Here is a 19,181-nt window from a genome sequence, read left to right as displayed (position 1 = left end):
AATGGATCTAAGAGAAAAACCATATAATATTCTCTTTGGATGCCAAGAAAGCCCTTCACAAGATTCAACACCCATTCATGATAAAAATACTCAGTGAAATGGGAAATGAGAGATACTTTCTCAAATGATAAAATGTAGTCCTAAAGCCAGCATCTTATTTAGTCAAGAAACACTGGAAATATTTCCATGAAGATCAGGAACCAGACAAGAATGGCCACTTCCTCCACCACTATTCCACATAGGTAGCTAATGCCATTAGACAAGACCAATCAAATGGAGGCCTGACAATAAGTACAGAGGAAATAAAACTATCTCTATTTGCAGATGACAAAATATTATACCTGAAAAACCACAGAGAATCAATGATAAAACTAATTCAAACAGTAAAAGAGTTCAGGAAAGTAGCAGGGTGTAAAATTAAAATATAAAATTCAATAGCCTTTATATATACAAACAATAAACAGAGGTCCTAACAGTACAGGGAAAACCCTATTTGTGATAACAACAAAAAAGATTAAATGCTTAGGAACAATTTATTTTATTTTATTTTATTATGTTATGTTAATCACCATACATTACATCATTAGTTTTTGATGTAGTGTAAATGCCTAGGAACAATTTTAATTAGAAATGTATAAAACCTATATGAGGAGGGACACCTGAATGCCTCAGTCGGTTAAGCGTCTGCCCTCAGCTCAGGTCATGATCCCAGGGTCCTGGGTGGAGCCCCACATCAGGGTCCCTGCTCGGCAGGGAGCCTGCTTCTCCCTCTCCCTCTGCCACTCCCCCTGCCTGTGTCCTCTCTCACTGTCTCTCTCTCTCTCTCTCAAATAAATAAATAAAATATTTTTTTAAAAAGTCTTTGAAATATAACTACTCTTAAAAAAAACTATATGAGGAAAAATCGAAACATTTTTGAAAGACACTAAAGAAGAATAATTGAAAATACATCCCCAGCTCTTGGATAGGATGAGTCAACATTATAAAGATGTTAGTTCTTCCTATGTTAATTTGCAATTTCAATGCAAATTAAAAATATGCCCATTAAAAATAACGGCAAGCTGTTTTATGAAGATAGACGTGTTGATGCCAAAGAGCATATGAAAAATAAACATGCAAGAATAGGCAAGAAAACACTGGAAAAGAAAAACTATGAGGTTTTACCAGACACTCAAAATGTCAGAGCACCTGACTAGCTCAGTCTGTAGGGCATGCAACTCTTGATCTAGGTAGGGGTTGTGAGTTCGAGTTCCCCATTGGACATCGAGCTTACTTAAGAAAAATGTTTACCAGACATTAAAACAATAAAAGCTTCTGTAATTAAAAATGGTGGCACTGGTGCATGAAGAGACAAATCGCAATAGACTAAAAAATTTAGAAATAGACTCCAAGACATCATTACCCCAGTGATTTCACATGCACCTTTGTTACATACTAAAGATGGACTTTGTCATAAATGCTACTGGGTAGCCATTTGGAAAAGGAAATAAATAGACCCATATGTTACACCCAACAAAAGAATAAACTACATGGTTTGGGCTCTAAGTGTAAAACTGAAACCATACAAGGATCAGAAGGAAACATGAGTGGCTTCCTCTTTGAGTGTCATGTTGGGAAAGGCTTTCCAATGATGATTCAAAGCCCAGAGGCTGTAAAAGAAAAGAGGGATAAGTTTGACTACATGGAAATAAAAAAACTTTGCATGACACAAATCACCGAAAAGTAAGTCCATAGACAAGTGACAAGCTGGAAGAAAATATTCCCAACATTATACCACCGACAAAAGGCAGATCTCCCTAATACATAAGGAACTCTTAAAAGTTGAGGGACAAAACCCAAAAATCCAGTAGTAAAATGAGGGGAAGGGCATGACAGACAATTCACCAAACAAGATATAAAAAATGGCCCTCAGGGTCATTGGTCCCATGTCGGGCTCCCTGCTGAGTGCTTCTCCCTCTCCCTCTGCCCCTACCCACCCCCGCCCCTGCCCTGCTCTGTCTCTCTCTCTCAAATAAATAAATAAAGTGTTTTAAAAAATGACCCTCGGGGCACCTGGGTGGCACAGTTGTTAAGCATCTCCCTTTGGCTCAGGTCATGATCCCAGGGTCCTGGGATCAAGCCCCGCATCGGGCTCCCTGCTTGGCAGGGAATCTGCTTCTCCCTCTCCCACTCCCCCTGCTTGTGTTCCCACTCTCGCTGTCTCTCTCTCTCTCTCTCTCTCTCTCTCTGTCAAATAAATAAATAAAATCTTTAAAAAATAAATAAATAAAATTAAAAATGGCCTTCAAACATATGGAAAAAAATGCTTAAGGACACTCAGAATTAGAGAAAGGCAAATTAAAACAACTCTGAGAAAGATTCCACTTATCACCTATCAGACTGACAAAAAAATGAAAAATATCAGAATACATTCTGTTGGCGAGGTTGTGGGGAAACGAGCATTTGAATACATTTGTGTACCTCACTGGTGGGAATGCAAATTGACGCAACTCTCTGGAAAGAATATTGGCAATACCTCACAAAATTAAATATGCACTTACACTTTCACCCAACAATCCCACTTCCATGAAACTCCCTTGAAGACAGGCCTCCAGCAATGTGAAAATACATATGCGAAAGGCTTTTCATCAAAGCATTATTTTTAATTGCAAAATCTTAGAAACTTATGTGGAATTTGAGAAACAAGGCAGAGGATCATAGGGGAAGGAAGGGAAAAATGAAACAAGACCATAGAAGACTCTTAACCTCAGGAAACAAACTGAGGGTTGCTGGAGTGGTGGGGGTTGGGAGGGATGTGGTGGCTGGTGATGGACATTGGGGAGGGTACGTGCTATGGTGAGCGCTGTGAATTGTGTAAGACTGATGAATCACAGACCTGTACCCCTGAAACAAATAATACGTTATATGTTAATTTAAAAAATTAAAATTAAAATAAAAAAAATATTGGAAACTATCTACCATACACGGGAGACTGTTGATTAAACTATAGTCAAGCCGTACAAAGCAGTACTCGGCAGTTGTAAAAATAATAAAATAAAATAAAATAAAGACCATCTCTGAATTGATATGGCATGAATTCCAGACACACTATTTTTTTTTTTAAGATTTTATCTATTTGCTTGACAGAGAAAGAGAGAGGGCACACACAAGCAGGAGGAGTGACAGGCAGAGGGAGAAGCAGACTCCCCGCTGAGCCCGGAGCCTGATGCGCGGCTCCATCCGGGGACCTGGGAGCATGACCTGAGCCGAAAGCAGATGCTTAACCGACTGAGCCACCCAGGCGCCCCAGACACACTATTAAGTGAAAAAAAGCAAAGGCTAAAAGAGTGTCTATATAGTATACTGCTCTTCATATCAGAAAGAAGAGAATATAAGAACACACACAGGGATCTGCTCATTTGCGCAAAGGAAATACAGGAAGGTCAGTCTGGGAGACTGGTTCCTGAGGGGCAGGTGGGGTGGGGTGGAGAGAACAGGGAATGGGAACCGAAGAGCAGGGAAGTGGGGAGAGTGCTTTGTCTCCAACTGTATCTTTGTACATGTGTATTATTGAGATATAATTTACAACCATACAATTCACCCTTTTGAAGTGTAAGATTTTAGTCTATTTGCAAAATGGTACAACCATCACCATGATCTCATTCCAAAATATTTTCATCTTCCTGTTAGCAGTCACTCCCCTTGCCTCCCCCCAACTCCAGGTGACCACGAAACTACTTTCTGTTTGTGGATTTGCCGTTCTGGACATTTCATACAAATAGGATCAAACAACAGGTGGCTTTGGGTGTCTGGCTGCTTTCGCCCATCAGAATGTTTTCGCAGTTCAGGCATGTCGTAGCATGGATCAGTGTACCCATTCCATTTTATGGCTGGATAATATTCCACTGTATGTATATACTGCATTTTCCTTATCCATTCATTTGTTGATGGATCTTTGGTATTTTTCCACTTTGGAGCTATTATGGATAATGCTGCTATGAACACTCACGTACCAGGATTTGTATGAACCCATGTCTTCAATTCTTTGGGGTGTATACCTAGGAACGGAATTATTGGGTCATAGAGTAACTCCAGGTGACATTTTTTGAGGAACTGCCAGACTGTTTCCCAGAAAGCCCAGAGCATCCTCATAAGAACCTTGACCCTCCCCACCAAGCCTGTGAAGCTGAAGTTCCTGGGTGAGACCTGAACCAGCCCTGCTCCCTCTCATGCCTTCTGCTAGCACGCCAAAGCTCCAAGCCCCATTCCACCTGCCATGACCCCTGGACTCCCCCTACTCCTTTCTCCCTGCCAGCTCAGGCCCTCCCTTGCTCCCCTGCTCCCCATCTCCTCACTCTCCCCAGGACCTGCTGCTGCCCCTCAGATCCCTTCACCTGCAGCCCAATGAACTTCCTGAAACACACATCCAATGTCCTACTCTATCGCTTCAAACTCCTGAAAGCAGGAGAAAAGAATAAGGATGACATTTGACAAATTAATGTCATTTCTGGGTTTTGGGGAGCATCAGAATTGACCTTCTGGAAAGACTGTTCTTCTACTGGGAAAATGATGTTAATGAACCTGTTGATTACTCAAAGGCTAGGCTGAGTCTAGGCAGCAGGGAAGAAGAGGGTCACCAACCCTACAGAATAATTCTGTCAATGACCATCCCCGGGTGGAGAGGCGCCAGCTCTAAAAATCGTTATAATGTTGATTTAACTCGGAGAGATTGGCAGTTTCCCCCGGCGGCCTCCAGGGGCAGGGGTGCAGGGCACCCAGGTGAGGAAGTTGAGGTGGGCCTGACCTTGGAGCTCCACCCTCCCCCCTGCCTCAGAGGGTTGCTGCCTCCCGCTCCCAGTGCCACTGACATGCGTGGGGCTGAGGAGGTTTTCCTCCCTCTAAAGGCAGGACAGACGTCATGGCTGTGTGCGTATGTGCGCAACGAAGTGCTGGCTGCGTGCTTCTCTCCAGAGCCCCGAGAGCCAGCCTCTGGCCTTGTGCAGCTGCAGCTCTGGACTCTGTGTGTGGCTGCCATCAGGCATGGTGGCGAGGGCAGTGGTCAGGGCCCAGCAATGGCAGGCAGGAGGCCTGGGTCTAGAAGACTCGTGTGACCTTGAGCAGGTCATTCTCCTACCCAGGCCTCAGTCTCCACATCGGGCCAGTGGGGATGATAATAATCCCTATTCCCTGGTTGGGGTAAGGATTCAAGGCAGTCAGGGACTTAGAGGTGCTTTACAACATGATGTCTCTCCATGTTAATTAAGATGTTAAAAAAAAACTCTTAAAATCATTTTTTTATTATTTTCTTGCATGTCTTTTAGATTCATTGTTAGGTAGCTTTTTGTTTCTATTATGGTATTTTTTTTTCTTTTAGAGAGAGAGCATGTGAGTAGGGTGTGGGGGCTAGAGGGGGGAGGTGCAGAGGGAGAGGGTGAGAGAGAATCTTAAGCAGGAGCCCTACATGGGGCTCGAGCTCACAGCCCTGAGATCATGACCTGAGCTGAAAGCAAGAGTCGGACCCTTAATCAACTGAGCCACGCAGGTGCCCCTCTATTATGGTGATACTTTTAAAAAATGACTTTTCCTGACTCCTTATTACTACTATATAGAAATTAAATTGATTTTTTTAAAGATTTTATTTATTTATTTGAGAGAGAGAATGAGATAGAGCATGAGAGAGGGGAGGGTCAGAGGGAGAAGCAGACTCACTGCTGAGCAGGGAGCCCAATGTGGGACTCGATCCTGGGACTCCAGGATCATGACCTGAGCCGAAGGCAGTCGCTTAACCAATTGAGCCACCCAGGCGCCCTTAAAATGATTTTTGTATGTTGATTCTGTATCTGGAAAACTTGGTACTTTTAAAAATTAATCAATTATCTGCAAGATGTTTTTGTATGTGCTTTTTGGTGGGTTTTCTGTATGTAGACTAATGGTTCTAAATGAGGTGTATTGCCCCCTATTTAAGAGATTTGGAAATTTATAAGGGTTTTTGTTGTTGTTGTTCTTGTTGTGCCCAAGAAATTACACATTACAATTCATACTATTTTATTTTAAAGTATTTTCTTTTTTTTTTAAGATTTTATTTATTTGACAGAAAGAGACAGCGAGAGGGGGAACACAAGCAGGGGGAGTGGGAGAGGGAGAAGCAGGCCTCCCGCTGAGCAGGGAGCCCGACGCGGAACTCGATCCCAGGACCCTGAGATCATGACCTGAGCCGAAGGCAGACGCTTAACGACTGAGCCACCCAGGCGCCCAGATTTTTTTTTTTTTAATCACAAATGGCTGGGGCTCCTGGGTGTCTCAGTTGGTTAAGCGGGGGACTCTTGGTATGGGCTCAGGTCATGATCTCAGAATGGCGAGATCCAGCCCCACCACCACTCCCTGCTGAGCGTGGAGTCGGCTTGAGATTCTCTCTCCCTCTCTCTCTCCCCAGCTCGCGCTCTCTCTCTCTCTGTATCTAAAAAAAAAAAAAAGAAAAGAAAGAAAGAGAAACAATCACAAATGGATGTTGAATTTTATCCATTTTTTTTCTCCTGCACCAGAGATACTTTTCTTTTGATATGATGTCCCACATTGACAGATCTTCCTTTTCTATCCATATACGGTGATTGTTTTTCTAATGCTAAATAAACCCACCTGGAATTTCTGGGATAAACCCATCCAGATGCTGATACATTTTCCTGTTTTACATATTGTCACGCTCCATCTGCAGGCATTTTATGTAGGATTTCGCAAGCGTGTTTGTGAGGGAGGCAGGCCCCAAATTTTCTCTGCTTATGTGGTCCTTATCAATTAGCACCTGTCGGGTAACGGTTGTTGGAAGCACCCCCTCCACCCCCGCCGCCCAGATTTTCACCTACCCAGGGATCCGACGCCGGCTTCCCCGCAGAAACCGTGTGCGGGGAGCGCCCCCTGGCGGCCCTGGGGGCGCAAGAGCCTGAGGAGCCGGGCGGGGTGAGGACCAGAGGACAGAACACGAGGTGGCGCCAGGGCTCGGCGGGATGCTGGTCTTTGCCGGCCTGGTGACGAGAGCGGCTCAGCTTCAGAGAAGGGGTGACCAGGACCCAGAGTGACACAGCAGGTTCATAACTACAGAGTTTTAACCCTTCTGAGCTGTGCAGTTCCTGAGTCTTAATCTCTTCACCTATAAAGTGGGGATAATCCATCTGCTTTCAGGGAAATAGGAGGAAGCTGTCAAAGCACAGACGTCAGACTTCCTAGAGAATAAGGAAGGTGTCCTCTCTTGGCCTCAGCATTCTTGTTTTCTTGTCTGTTACAAGCCCTTGATAAATGGCAGCTAGGGAGAAGGGGATTCAGGACTCGTGATAATTGTCCAGCATGAGAGTCTGCATCAGGGAGGTCTGTGTGAAGGAAGAACATACGTTCATTTATTAATTGTAGTTTATTATTTAGTCATTGTTCATTTATTCAACAAATATTTATTGGACACTGGTAGGCAGAATAATGATCCCCAAGAGACGTCTGCACCCTCATCCTTGGATCTTACAAATAGTTTAGGTTACAAGGGAAAAGGGAAGTAAGGTTGCAGGGGGAATGAAGGTTGCTGATGAGTTGACCTTAAGATAGGAAGATAATCCTAGATTATCCAAGTGGATTATCCAAGTGCGCCCAATGTGATCACAAGGGTCCTTAAAAGTAGAAGGAGGAGGAGGAGAGTCAGAATCGCTGGTTTTGAAGATGGAGGAAGCTGAAAGACGCCAGGAAGGGGATTCTCCCCAGAGCTCCAGTAAGGGATATAGTCCTGCTGACACCTTGGGTTTTTTGGTTTGTTTTTTTTTAAGATTTTATTTATTTATTTATTTATTTGACAGAGAGACACACAGCGAGAGAAGGAACACAAGCAGGGGGAGTGGGAGAGGGAGAAGCAGGCTTCCTGCGGAGCAGGGAGCCCGATGCCGGGCTCGATCCCAGGACCCTGGGATCATGACCTGAGCCGAAGGCAGACGCTTAATGACTGAGCCACCCGGGCGCCCTGACGCCTTGCTTTTAACTCCGTGAAGCTTGTGTGGGACTTCTCACCTAACCGTAAGAGAATAAATTTGCATGGGTTTAAGCAGCCAGCTTTGTGGTAATTTGTCACAGTTGTGGGAAACTAACACAGTATTTTTCCGGGCGCAAGAGCAGATGTGGAGGGTTCTGGGGAATTCAGAGCTAGAACAAGGTAGAGTGTGAGGAGCCACCATGTCGAGAAGCTCTGAGTCCCAGGACTAGCAGGTTGAGAAGGGCTTTTCCAAAGAAGTGACATTTCACCTTGTATCTGAAGATTATATCAAATGAAGCGAGAGCTGGGACGCCTGGGTGGCTCAGTTGGTTAAGCGTCTGCCTTCGGCTCAGGTCATGATCCCAGGGTTCTGGGATCGAGCCCCGCATCGGGCTCCCTGCTCCGCGGGAAGCCTGCTTCTCCCTCTGCCTGTCACTCCCCCTTCTTGTGCTCTTGCCCTGTCAAATAAATAAATAAATTCTTAAAAAAAAAAAAAAATGAAGCGAGTGGAAAAATGTTCCAGGCAAGGAAACAGCATGGTGGAAGGCCCACGGGCAAGAGAGAGTGCACCGAAGCTCAAGAGGCCCCAGCAGAGTGAGAAATCAAGCAGGAGAAGTCAAAGGAATGCAGGTCAAACCGCCAGTCCCAGAAAGCGTTTGCTTTTTATCCGAGGGCAATGGGGCTAGATTTTGAGAGGGACCAAATTATGACCAGATCTGCCTTTCAGCTGCTGTAGGGTGGAGAGTGGATCCCTAGGTGGCTCTGGCCCACCTGAGAGCTGGTGGTAACCCAGGCCAGACTGGGCCATGGAGAAGAAGATGGACAGATGAGAACTGACTGGAGAGATATTTTGGAGGTCAGATCAATGGAACTTGGTGATGGACCAGATGGGCTGTGAGGGAGAAGGAGAGTTTGAGATGCATCATCACCTCCCACCTTCTGGCGTGGACAAATGGGGGGATGATAGTGCCATTTCCTGTGATGGGAACAATGGGTGAGGGGGCAGGCCTGAGCTGTGCCTGCAGCACATTCGAGCTGAGGTGACCACTGAGGCAGCTGGATACGCATCAGGAGTTGGGTGAAGGTCTGTTGGAGATTCAGGGTAGACTCTGGGTTCTTGCAAAGAGAAAAAGAGGTTTCTCAACCTCAGCACTATTGACATTTTGGGTAGGGCAGTTCTTTGTTTGGAGGTAGGCCTGGAGTGTTGGCCTCCTCTGTAAGGTCAGAGCTGGGTCACAGGCCCACCCATGTGCCAATCTAGGGGAAGGGGAGGGTGAGCACAGGTGAGGCAGGGTTCAGGTGCGCTCCTCATGGTGTCCACAGTCATCTAAGAAAGCCTGGTCACAGGGCCACACCTGCTTGCCACGGAAGCTGGGCAGTGTAGGCTAGGTGTGCGCCCAGCAGGGAGGGGGCAGCAGATTTTGGCGGACAGCTGCAATCTCCTAAATGACGATGGGGGGTGGCGGCGGTTGGAAGACATTTCCCGTGAAGGGATGAGAGCTTGTGTGGAGACTCAGAGGCAGGAGGGAGCCCCGCAAAGCAGGACACTGCCTGTGGTTCTGCCAGGATCGAGTCCGCCAGCGGGGAGGAATGGGCCTTGTCCTGAGGGCAGGGAAGGCGTTTGGTCAGTCTCCTGACTTCCCACCCGGGCTCCTTCCTCCTTGAAGGTGTGTCCTTGTTGTCTCCCACAGCTGGGACCTTGATACTCCTTCCTTCCATCCTCCCTCCCTCCCTCCCTTCTTTCTCTCTCTCTCTCTCTCCCTCTTTCCCTCTCTCTCTCTCTCTCTCTCTTTCTTTCAAAGATTTTATTTATTAGTTTGTCAGAGAGAGAGAGAGCACACAGCAGAGGGGGCGGCAGGCAGAGGGAGAAGCAGGCTTCCGTGTGAGCAGGGAGCCCGATGTGGGACTCGATCCTAAGACCCTGGGATCACGATCTGAGCCGAAGGCAGACGCTTAACTGACTGAGCCACCCAGGCGCCCCTTGATACACATTTCTGCCTCACCCTGAAGCTGTTTCGTTTATTTTCCTACTTTGCCAAGATGGCTGACAGCTCCTGGAGGTCAGGGCCACAGCCTGATCCTCAGTCCTGATCACTGACTCCCCAGCCTCCTAACTGATGTCTGTGACAGACTCCAGTCACCCCTGCACACCCTCTAATCATTGTCCCTCAAGGCTACTAATCGGATTCCCCACCCCCAACACGGCTCTGTACACTGACCTCCACGGGCTTTCCAAATACTGTCCAGATTTCCCAACCAGCGTCTTTCACAGTTTCATCACTGACCCCCATGCTGATCCCACCCTGAACCCCCGGCTTGGTTCCCCAAGGCTGACCAACCCTGAGGCCCAGACCCTGGCAAGGAGTCTGTCTGTGACCCCGCGCACCACCCCCCCCCCGCCATAGCGGGAGTAAGTGCTGGTGGGGCAGGTGTGCATGGGCAAGCCTATTGGAAGAGGCCATTAGCTGGGGTCAGTGAGTGTGGAGAGGACCACAGCAGTGGGATGACTGGGAATGACCACATGACCCTGGGTCAGTCACTGTCCTCACTGAACCTCAGGTTCCCATTTTGCACAGTGGGGATTTTTGTGTGTGTGTGTGTGTGGTTTAGGTTTTATTTCATCATCATCAACTGAACTCTGCCATCCAGCTAGACCTGGGGAGAAGGAACCATGGAGCCCGCAGAACTGCAGCGAGAGCACAGAGATTCTGGGGTATTTCGAGCAGGTGCGGGTGGAGGGGTTCTCTCCCAAGCTATACAAGGAATGGTCTGGTAGTTAAGATAAAGCACGAGTCGGATTTCCTAGATCTGTCTACAGTCAGCAATGGTGATCTTCTTGCTGGTCTTGCCGTTCCTGGACCCAAAGGGCTCCATGGCCTCCACGATGTTCATGCCCTCTTTGACCTTGCGGAAGACCATGTGCTTGCCATCCAGCCACTCAGTCTTGGCAGTGCAGAAGAAGAACTGGGAACCGTTCGTGTTGGGTCCAGCGTTGGCCATGGACAGGATGCCAGGACCTGTGTGCTTCAGGATGAAATTCTCATCATCAAACTTCTCCCCATAGATGGACTTGCCTCCAGCGCCGTTATGGCGTGTGAAGTCCCGCCCCTCCCCCCCCCCCACATAAATCCCGGAATAATCCTGTGAAAGCAGGAACCTTTATAACCAAATCCTTTCTCCCCAGTGCTCAGGGCACGGAAGTTCGCTGCTGTCTTTGGAACTTTGTCTGCAAATAGCTCAAAGGAGACGCGGGCCAAGGGCTCGCCGTCCACGGGGATATCGAAGAACACGGTGGGGTTGACCATGGCTGGGCGGCGAAGGCGGCTCCGGGTCGGTGGTGTCTGCAAGGCGCCACAGTGGGGATTTTGACCTCACAGAGGTGTTGGGGGGTGAGGGAGTGGTGGAGAGAACTGGGTGGGAGGAAGGCTGCCACCCCCCCCCCCCCACTCCAGGCTCTGACCTGGTTGCTTTCCAGGTCCCCAGTGTGAACTGACTTCTGGGGTAGGGAATCCATCTGCTGACCGTCAGTCCAGCTCCATCTGTACTCACTCTGGAGTGAATGATGACAACGACCACCCGTGTACTGCACCCAACAGGCGACACTGGATCCTGACTCCACCGCCCACACGGACTCAGTGCAGGGGGCGCTCGCAGGCTCCTACAGGGGGCAATGGAGCTGGGTTTGGAGGGTTAAAAGCCATCCCTTGCCCAGTGGGCTTCATTCCTAGCTGCACATTCGGCTCATCTGAGGAACTTAAGAAATACCCAGATGTCTGAGGACACCCCAGGCCGATAGAGTCAGAAACTGTGGAGATGGGGCCAGGACCCAGGCCCTTCCGACCGCCACCCAGGCGATTCCAGTGTGTAGCTGGGGTTCGGGGGCACCGAGCTGGGTGGGATCGAAGGTATCCAGAGCAGGGAGGATGCCTTCTCAGCACGGAAAGCGTCAGATGTGGAGGCTGCTCATCCTCCCGCGGACGGCCCGCCTGTCCTCAGGAGATCCTCTATCCCCAGCCAAAGCTCAGCCCAGGATTGTGCAGCGCCTTCCACATGAGCAACATCTCGTAGGGCGCGAAGCCGTGCACGACCAGCAGCTGGCAGTACAGGCAGGGGTCGAAGGAGGACTTGGGGGCGCCGGGCAGCTGCAGGCCGAAGGGCCGGATGCCCTGGTGGCTGCTGGGCGCCAGGCCGGCTCGCTTCAGACTCATGCCCATGTAGGCGTCATCGATGGGGAAGAGCGGGGTGCGGCGGGCGGCCACGCGCAGGGCCCCGGCCGTGTGGCGGGACAGGAGGAAGCCGCCGCCGCTGCAGTACACCGGGTAGGCCTCCCCGGGGAAGAGCTGCGGGGGCACAAAGTACTTGCTCCAGCTGTTGCGGACGGGCACCGAGCCGTCCATGAGCTGCCCGGCGAAGAGGTGGCCCTCGGGCCGCTGCGTGCCCAGGAAGTGGAGCACGTTGGCGGTGTGCACGAAGACGTCGTCGTCACAGCTGAGCAGGAAGGGCCCGTGCGGGCAGCGCTCGACCAGCCAGTCGAGCAGGTGCAGGTGCTTGAGCCTGAGGTTGAGGAAGGTGTCGGTGAAGGCCCAGTGCAGCACGTCGCCCAGCTCGCACGCCTCCAGCGCCATCAGCGCCGCCAACCGGCTTGCGCTCTCGGCGTCGTCGCGCGCGGGGGAGCCCAGCAGGAAGAGGCGGCGCTCCTGCCCCCACGTGCGGTGGATGAGCTCGCGCCATTCGTAGTTGGCGGGCGACGACTTGACTGCCAGCAGCAGGGAGACCCCTCGGCGGCCCGCGCACTTGGCTGGCGCGTCCCAGAGCAGGGGAAAGTGGCGACAGTGGCGGTACCGCAGGAAGTCCTGGATGCGTGCGGGCAGCTGCTCGAAGCCGACCGTGGCGTTGACCGAGTCGTTGGCCACACATGGGGACCCTGAACTGAACGCCGACGGCTGCACGGCCGCAGAGGCAGCAGGGGCAGCCTCCGTAGAGCCATCCCACATCTTCTCCCGCTGGGACCTGGAGGCTTGGAGGAACCAGAGGTGCAGGGCCAAGAAACTCACACCCACCAGAAGGAGGGTCAGAGTCTTGGGATTCAGGGACCTGCGGCAGGGAAAAGCCATCTGTGCGGGAAACCGAGTCAGAGGTGAACGAGGAGTCATGTTTGACATCAGTGGAAGGGCACTCTGACCCCGTCACGAACCAGGCCTTTCTCAGCTTTGCTGCTACAAGGTCAAAGGAAACCACAATTCAAGATTACATGGAAGCATCTCGCATTTCCCACCGTCTGGAGGGCTCTGACCCTCAGAATCTCATTGTCTCTCCGCATCTCCCCAAGCCACCTCGGCGGAGCAGACTCACTCAAAGTCAAAATCTTCATCTTCAATTCTTATCCTGCTTTTCCACGTCAGTAAATGGTACCACCATCCACCCAGTTGCTCCAACCAGAAGCCCAGACTCTCTCCACACTCCACTTACATCCGCGCTCCATATCCTGTGGTTCCTGCACCCCAGTCTCTCTGTGCTTATTCCCTCCTCTCCATCCCTGTCAGCCCTGACTCTCTCTGATCCATTTCCCCCCTTACCACCTAGTCAAGGAAGCATGAGGTGATAGCATTGGACTCAGACCCAGGTCAGATTCTGGTGTCCCTACTTACTCGTATCCTCTTGAGCAAGTCACTTCCGGTCCCTAGGGCTGAGTGTTGTCTACAAGAAAGGGCTACTAGAGGAGCACCTGGGTGGCTCAGTCATTAAGCGTCTGCCTTCAGCTCAGGTCATGATCCCAGGGTCCTGGGATCGAGCCCCGCATCGGGCTCCCTGCTCCGCGGGAAGCCTGCTTCTCCCTCTCCCACTCCCCCTGCTTGTGTTCCCTCTCTCGCTGTCAAATAAATAAATAAATAAAATCTTTAAAAAAAAGAAAGGGCTAGTAGATTCCTACTTTAATGCTCCCAACAAGGGTTGCTTTCATGAAGAAAGACAAACTCCAGATCACAATAGCCTTTCCCGTATTGACTCCCTGTGAATCCCATCACACTGGGTTCTGTCCTTAAAACACACTCTGCTCTGTTTCAGAGATGCTGCTCTCTCCTGCCTCTCCTCCTCCCTCTTTAACCATGTCTCTCAATTCCCTTTGCTCATTTCCTCCTCTTTCCACCTTTAATAGTGAGAGGTGCCCAGGCTCTGTCCTAGATGTATCTCCTTTGCCTTGAGGACCTCCGAGCGCCCGTGCCGTATGTCCATCCAGCCACCTATTACCTAGCAGCTCCACATGGTGGCCCACAGCCACTCCGGGTGCAACCTCTCATCTCCATCCCGAGTTGTCCCAGAGTGCCACCACCCACTGTGGTTTTTGTTCAAGCCCCAAACCGTGACTGACTCCCTCCTTGTCTTCATCCCCCCAGCCAAGCTCAGTTGATTTTAATCCCTAAATGTTTCATCAACCTGTCCAATTCCATTCCCGCTATCAACAGGCTAATCCAAACTAGCATGGGCTGCTCAGATGACATAGCCTCCCGCTCGGTCTCTCCACATACTTCCATGCTCTCAGTAGATCCCTCCTCCACAGTAGCTGGATTACCTGTGAACCGTGCAGATTTCATGCCACACCTCATGCGCTTTTCCTCAGCTTCCTACTGTCAGCCACCTGCCCTGGGTACCAGCCTCAGCCTGAGAAAGCTCTTTTGGCCTTGGAGCTCCCCTGCCTGGATGGACCCCCTCTCCCTCCTTTACCTCCTTAATGCCTGCTCAGCCTCCTCAGCCTCTAGGTCCACTGAATAGGTATGTCCTTGGCTAGGCTTTAGTGTAGCTCAAAGGAGACCAGATCATTATTTGTTTTAAAGTGTATCTTCTTTTCTAGTCTGTAAGCATCTTGAGGGCAGGGATGGTATCTGTGATGTTCACCACCAATGTCCTGCACAGGGAGAGGTCAGACAACATGGTGATGGAAAATGCTGGTTGCCCAGGTTCAAATGCTGCCTCTACTAGTTTCTAATTGCATGTTCTGAGCAAGTTGATTTAAGCTGTCTAACATTTGACTCCGAAGAGTTACTGTGAAGAGTAAATGATAATGTGTGTATAGAATTTCGCATGGTACTCAGCACATAATAGGTGTTCAGTAAATGTTACCTGTTATGAATATCAGAGATGTCAATAAATCTTTGTTGAATGAGGGGCGCCTGGGTGGCTCAGTCGTTAAGTGTCTGCCTCTGACTCAAGTCATGGTCCCAGGGTCCTGGGATCCAGCCCCGCATTGGGCTCCCTGCTCAGAAGGGAGTTTGCTTCTCCCTCTCCCTCTGCCACTCCCCCTGCTTGTGTGTTCTCTCTGTCAAATGGATAAATAAAATCTTAAAATAATAATAATAATGGCAGTGCCAATAACTACCCAAAAAAGTGAGAGATGCTTGCAAAAGTGTTGGTGCGATCACTGAGTCCCATTAGAAATACTAGAGGTCGGCTCCTGTAGCTCTCACTGTATTCCTGCTTCAGCGTGTGATGCACTGAGACAGGAGGGACAGCGAGATGGTCTAAGTCTACTTAATCATCGCTCTAGGCTCAGTGGCTTGTCCTGTGCCTAGCACATTTGCGGCAGGCAACATTTTTTTTCTGTGAGTGAAAGATTTAAAAAATGAATGAGAATAGAATTTGGAGTCTGAATAACTGGGCCTGAGTCTCAACTGCTTTCATTAGCTGTGCGACTTTGTGTCAAGTCCTGAATCTGCATTTGAGTTTCAACGGAGAAATCGAGAAGGTTAACACTCATCCCTCAGTGCAATCAGGAGGCATTCTCTATCTTCTCTCTCTCTGCCCAGAATCATTTTTGGAAAGAAAAATCATTTCAGTCTTTTTTTATTTGACAGAGAGAGATAGAGGGGGGAGTGGGAGAGGGAGAAGCGGGCTCCCTGACAAGCAGGGAGCCCAATGCGGGGGCTCAATCCCAGGACCCTGGGATCATGACCTGAGCCGAAGGCAGACGCCTAACGACTGAGCCACCCAGGCGCCCCTCATCTCAGTCTTAATGCAACAGTAATTCTTGTCTCAAGGAAACTTGCATTTACTTTGATAAAGCTGATCCAGGAAGCTGAATCAGAGCCACTTTCTGATACAAGTAAGGAAAAGTTTGGGCCAGGTCCTGTTCCTGAGGGTGGCGCTGGTGTGTGGAACTGTGTTCCTGGATGCTGACACTGTGGACCTTTGGGTGTCCTCTGTGGTTCTTTTTGCTGGATTTCCCCCTTTTCTCAGTGCACTCTTCCAGATCTCCTGGAGTCCTCACACCTTAGGCTTTCATGGCCTCTGCCGGCCCTGATCCCTCGTCCCTCAGGACTCAACTCAAGCACCACCTCCTGCAGGAAACCTGGTACAACGAGCTCAGTTCAACGTTCAACGTATTGACTGTATTGTGTGTCCTTGTTACCATGGCTACTGAATAACTAAGTTGGTAAAAGAGGCCATATGCGCCACGTAGGTGACCCTTTCAAACCTCACATTCCTCATTTGTGGGAACATGGGCAAGTCATTTATCTCAGAGCCTCGGAGGATAATAGGAGTTGATTTGTGAGAGGATCATATAAATTTCCTTTGTGACCCTGTCACTTCTTTCTCCATTTATTGTTCCACGCGTATGTTTCCTTTCCTTTGCAATGCTATTCACTCTGCCTGGGATTCTCTTTCTCATGTTCTAGGAACAGGAATAGTTTCTGTTGGTTATTCCCCCCTCTGGTTTCATGACGAGATGGATGAATGGAACACCGCTACCACCCTAAGGTATTCCTGGGGAATGCATGCGCAGTGAATATGGCAGGCAAACAAACTTTTTATTACTTTTGGCCCCAACTCCAAGCATGGAACCTTAACCCAGAAGTATTGTCCTGGTTCCTTTCCCTCCCTGTCCTTCCTCTGGTTCTTGCTTTGCCCTCTAAGGAGAGGGGTGTCTGGGAGGGGGAGAAAATGCACCTCCTCACCGATGGGAAGCAGCCCAAGGCTCTGTCTTACCTCGAGTGTCTGAGAAAGAAGAAATAGACGGGAGCCGTCCCCAGACTGGGACCTAACTTTAACACCCTGCTTTCATTTGCTGAGGCCCCACCCCCGGGACTGGGCTTGGTTCAATATTCTTGAATCTGACCAATCCATGACATCCGTCCTCCTTGGAGGGATGGTGAAGTGGGGACAGCTACAAGCTTCCTCCCTACAGTGACTGCTTATTCTTTGTGAGGAAGCTAAATGCCATCTCTTCTGGCTTTGTTGACTCCACCCAAGACTGCCTTGGCCTCTCCTGCAGTATGCCTGACGGAATCGCTTGAATGCTCTATTTTCATGATCAGTTCTCCCTGCTGGACTGAGAGCAACTCCAGGGCCGGGGGCCTGTTCTGTTAACATAGGGTATGCTCTGGGGAACGCCTGGGTGGCTCAGTTGGTTAAGCGTCTGCCTTCCGCTCAGGTCATGATCCCAGGGTCCTGGGATTGAGTCCCGCATCGGGCTCCTTGTTCAGCAGGGGGCCTGCTTCTCCCGCTGCCTCTGCCCCTCCCCCCTGCTTGTGCTCTCTCTCTCTCTCTCTGACAAATTAATAAAATCTTTAAAAATTAATAAAATTTTTTAAAAAATTTAAAAACATAGGATATGCTCTGAAATCTTTGTTGGGGGAAATTGTATGTAAAATGTTCATACAGGCATATTTTCTAAAGGCATTAATGACATCCGTATACTGTATTTAGCAAACGATCATGGGCTTCATCCCATTATCACTGTGAGTGGTCAATCAGACTCGGTCTTGGTCCTCAAGAGCTCACCATCTCTTGGAAGAGCCAGATATTGAATATTTATAAAGGGGTGGGATGCGTACAAAACACAGAGAGGGAACTTGGAGAAGGGAACCTGAGCGAGCCAAGGAAGACTTCACATTAGAACTGGATAATATCAGTTATCTAGTGCTGTGTCACAAACCAACCCCAAACGTGATGGCTCGAAACAACCAGCATCAATTATTTTTCAAGATTCTGCGAGTGGCCTGGGGGCCTTTTGTGCTGGGCCCGCCTGGGCTCGCTCCTGTGGCTCTGGTCAGTTAATGGGTCAGCTGGGGACAGCTGGCTGTGCTCCTTCATCCTGGGCTGCCTCACGGCATGGTGGTCTTGGGGTTCCAAGATGGGGAGGGCAGTGGCTACAAGGCCTCTGAGGCCTGGCCCTCAGTACTTGCAGCATATCACTCCCACCACATTCTGTTGGTCAAAGCGAGTCATAAGACCAGCCCAGATACAAGGGATGAAGTGGCGCTCCAAAAACTGATGGCCATATTTAACCTGCCACATGGGCTTTGAGATGGTAAGGAGTTTTGCCCGTAGCCAAGGAGAGGGCACTCCTGGGCAGAGCCACAGAGTGGGAATAAACAGGACATGTCTGGGACACATTTCAGGCTTAATGTGGTTGGAGGGGTAAATATTGGGAGTTGAAGATACACAGAAGTACCCTGGGAAGGGCTTTGAATGCCATACCTGGAGTTTTAACTTGGTCCTTTGAAAGTCTTCGATAAGTCTCTGTTTTCAGGAGTTCATTATAGCAGCCCAAATGGGGGTACAGTGTCTGGAGAGGGCGAAACTGAAGGCAGGGACCCCCGAGGCAGACGGTGAGTGGGGTATGGGCTTGGGAGCGAGGTATGGCCCAGCCTAAACTGGGCAGGGGCTGTCAGAATGGCAGGATGGTGTCCTTGGAGATTGGTGCCTTACTGGATATTCTACGAGAGCATTCACCTCTCAGCCTCCTTGTCCTTCTTGCTAATTTAGAGGGTCCTGGGTCCGTGGGGAGTAACTGGATGAAAGAAGAGTGTGGAATGAGGATGAATGGGGAGTGGTGGTAGGAAGGAGGAAAAAGGGGGAGGGGGCTTGAGTACAGGTTTCAGTGGGGATGGTAAGAGATAGCTGGAGGATTAGGGAAGCCCAGACTTCCTGGAAACTGGCAGGTGAAGGCTGAGAAAGGATGGGAGCACCAATTAAATCTGGGGCGCAGGGGGGCAAGAGTACAGCCCCAGGGAGGGACCTGGCTGGATTTTTTCCCCAGACTGAGAACTCCGGTCGCACTCATGGCTTTGAGTCCAAGGCCTGGCGCAGAGCTGACCACCATCCAGGTGGGCAGAATGACAATGTTGTTAACTCATTTTCTTTAAGTCCCCTAAAAACCCATCTTTTCTCCTTAGCAGAAATGTCTTTTGGGAAGTTTAGGGAT

General features: G+C 49.6%; 1 protein-coding gene and 1 pseudogene across 1 annotated transcript; both read right to left on the bottom strand.

The window, feature by feature from the left end:
- Positions 1-10,401: 10,401 nt before the first annotated feature.
- LOC114218723 (peptidyl-prolyl cis-trans isomerase A pseudogene) lies at positions 10,402-11,401 on the bottom strand (annotated as a pseudogene).
- Positions 11,402-11,462: 61 nt separating this feature from the next.
- Positions 11,463-13,095, bottom strand: B3GNT6 (UDP-GlcNAc:betaGal beta-1,3-N-acetylglucosaminyltransferase 6). Its single transcript, XM_028115956.2, has one exon. The coding sequence runs from the start codon at positions 13,093-13,095 to the stop codon at positions 11,986-11,988; it is 1,110 nt and encodes a 369-aa protein (XP_027971757.2). The 3' UTR covers positions 11,463-11,985.
- Between the last annotated feature and the right edge of the window lie 6,086 nt (positions 13,096-19,181).

Source organism: Eumetopias jubatus, unplaced genomic scaffold (genome assembly GCF_037043125.1).
Source record: "Eumetopias jubatus isolate StellerSeaLion01/CBP00866 unplaced genomic scaffold, mEumJub1_p1.0 scaffold_13, whole genome shotgun sequence".
NCBI lineage: Eukaryota > Metazoa > Chordata > Mammalia > Carnivora > Otariidae > Eumetopias > Eumetopias jubatus.
This window is presented reverse-complemented; position numbering and strand designations above follow the sequence as displayed.

Coding starts and splice junctions, on each gene's coding strand:
- B3GNT6 (XM_028115956.2), bottom strand. CDS start 13,095: ATGGCTTTTCCCTGCCGCAGGTCCCTGAATCCCAAGACTCTGACCCTC.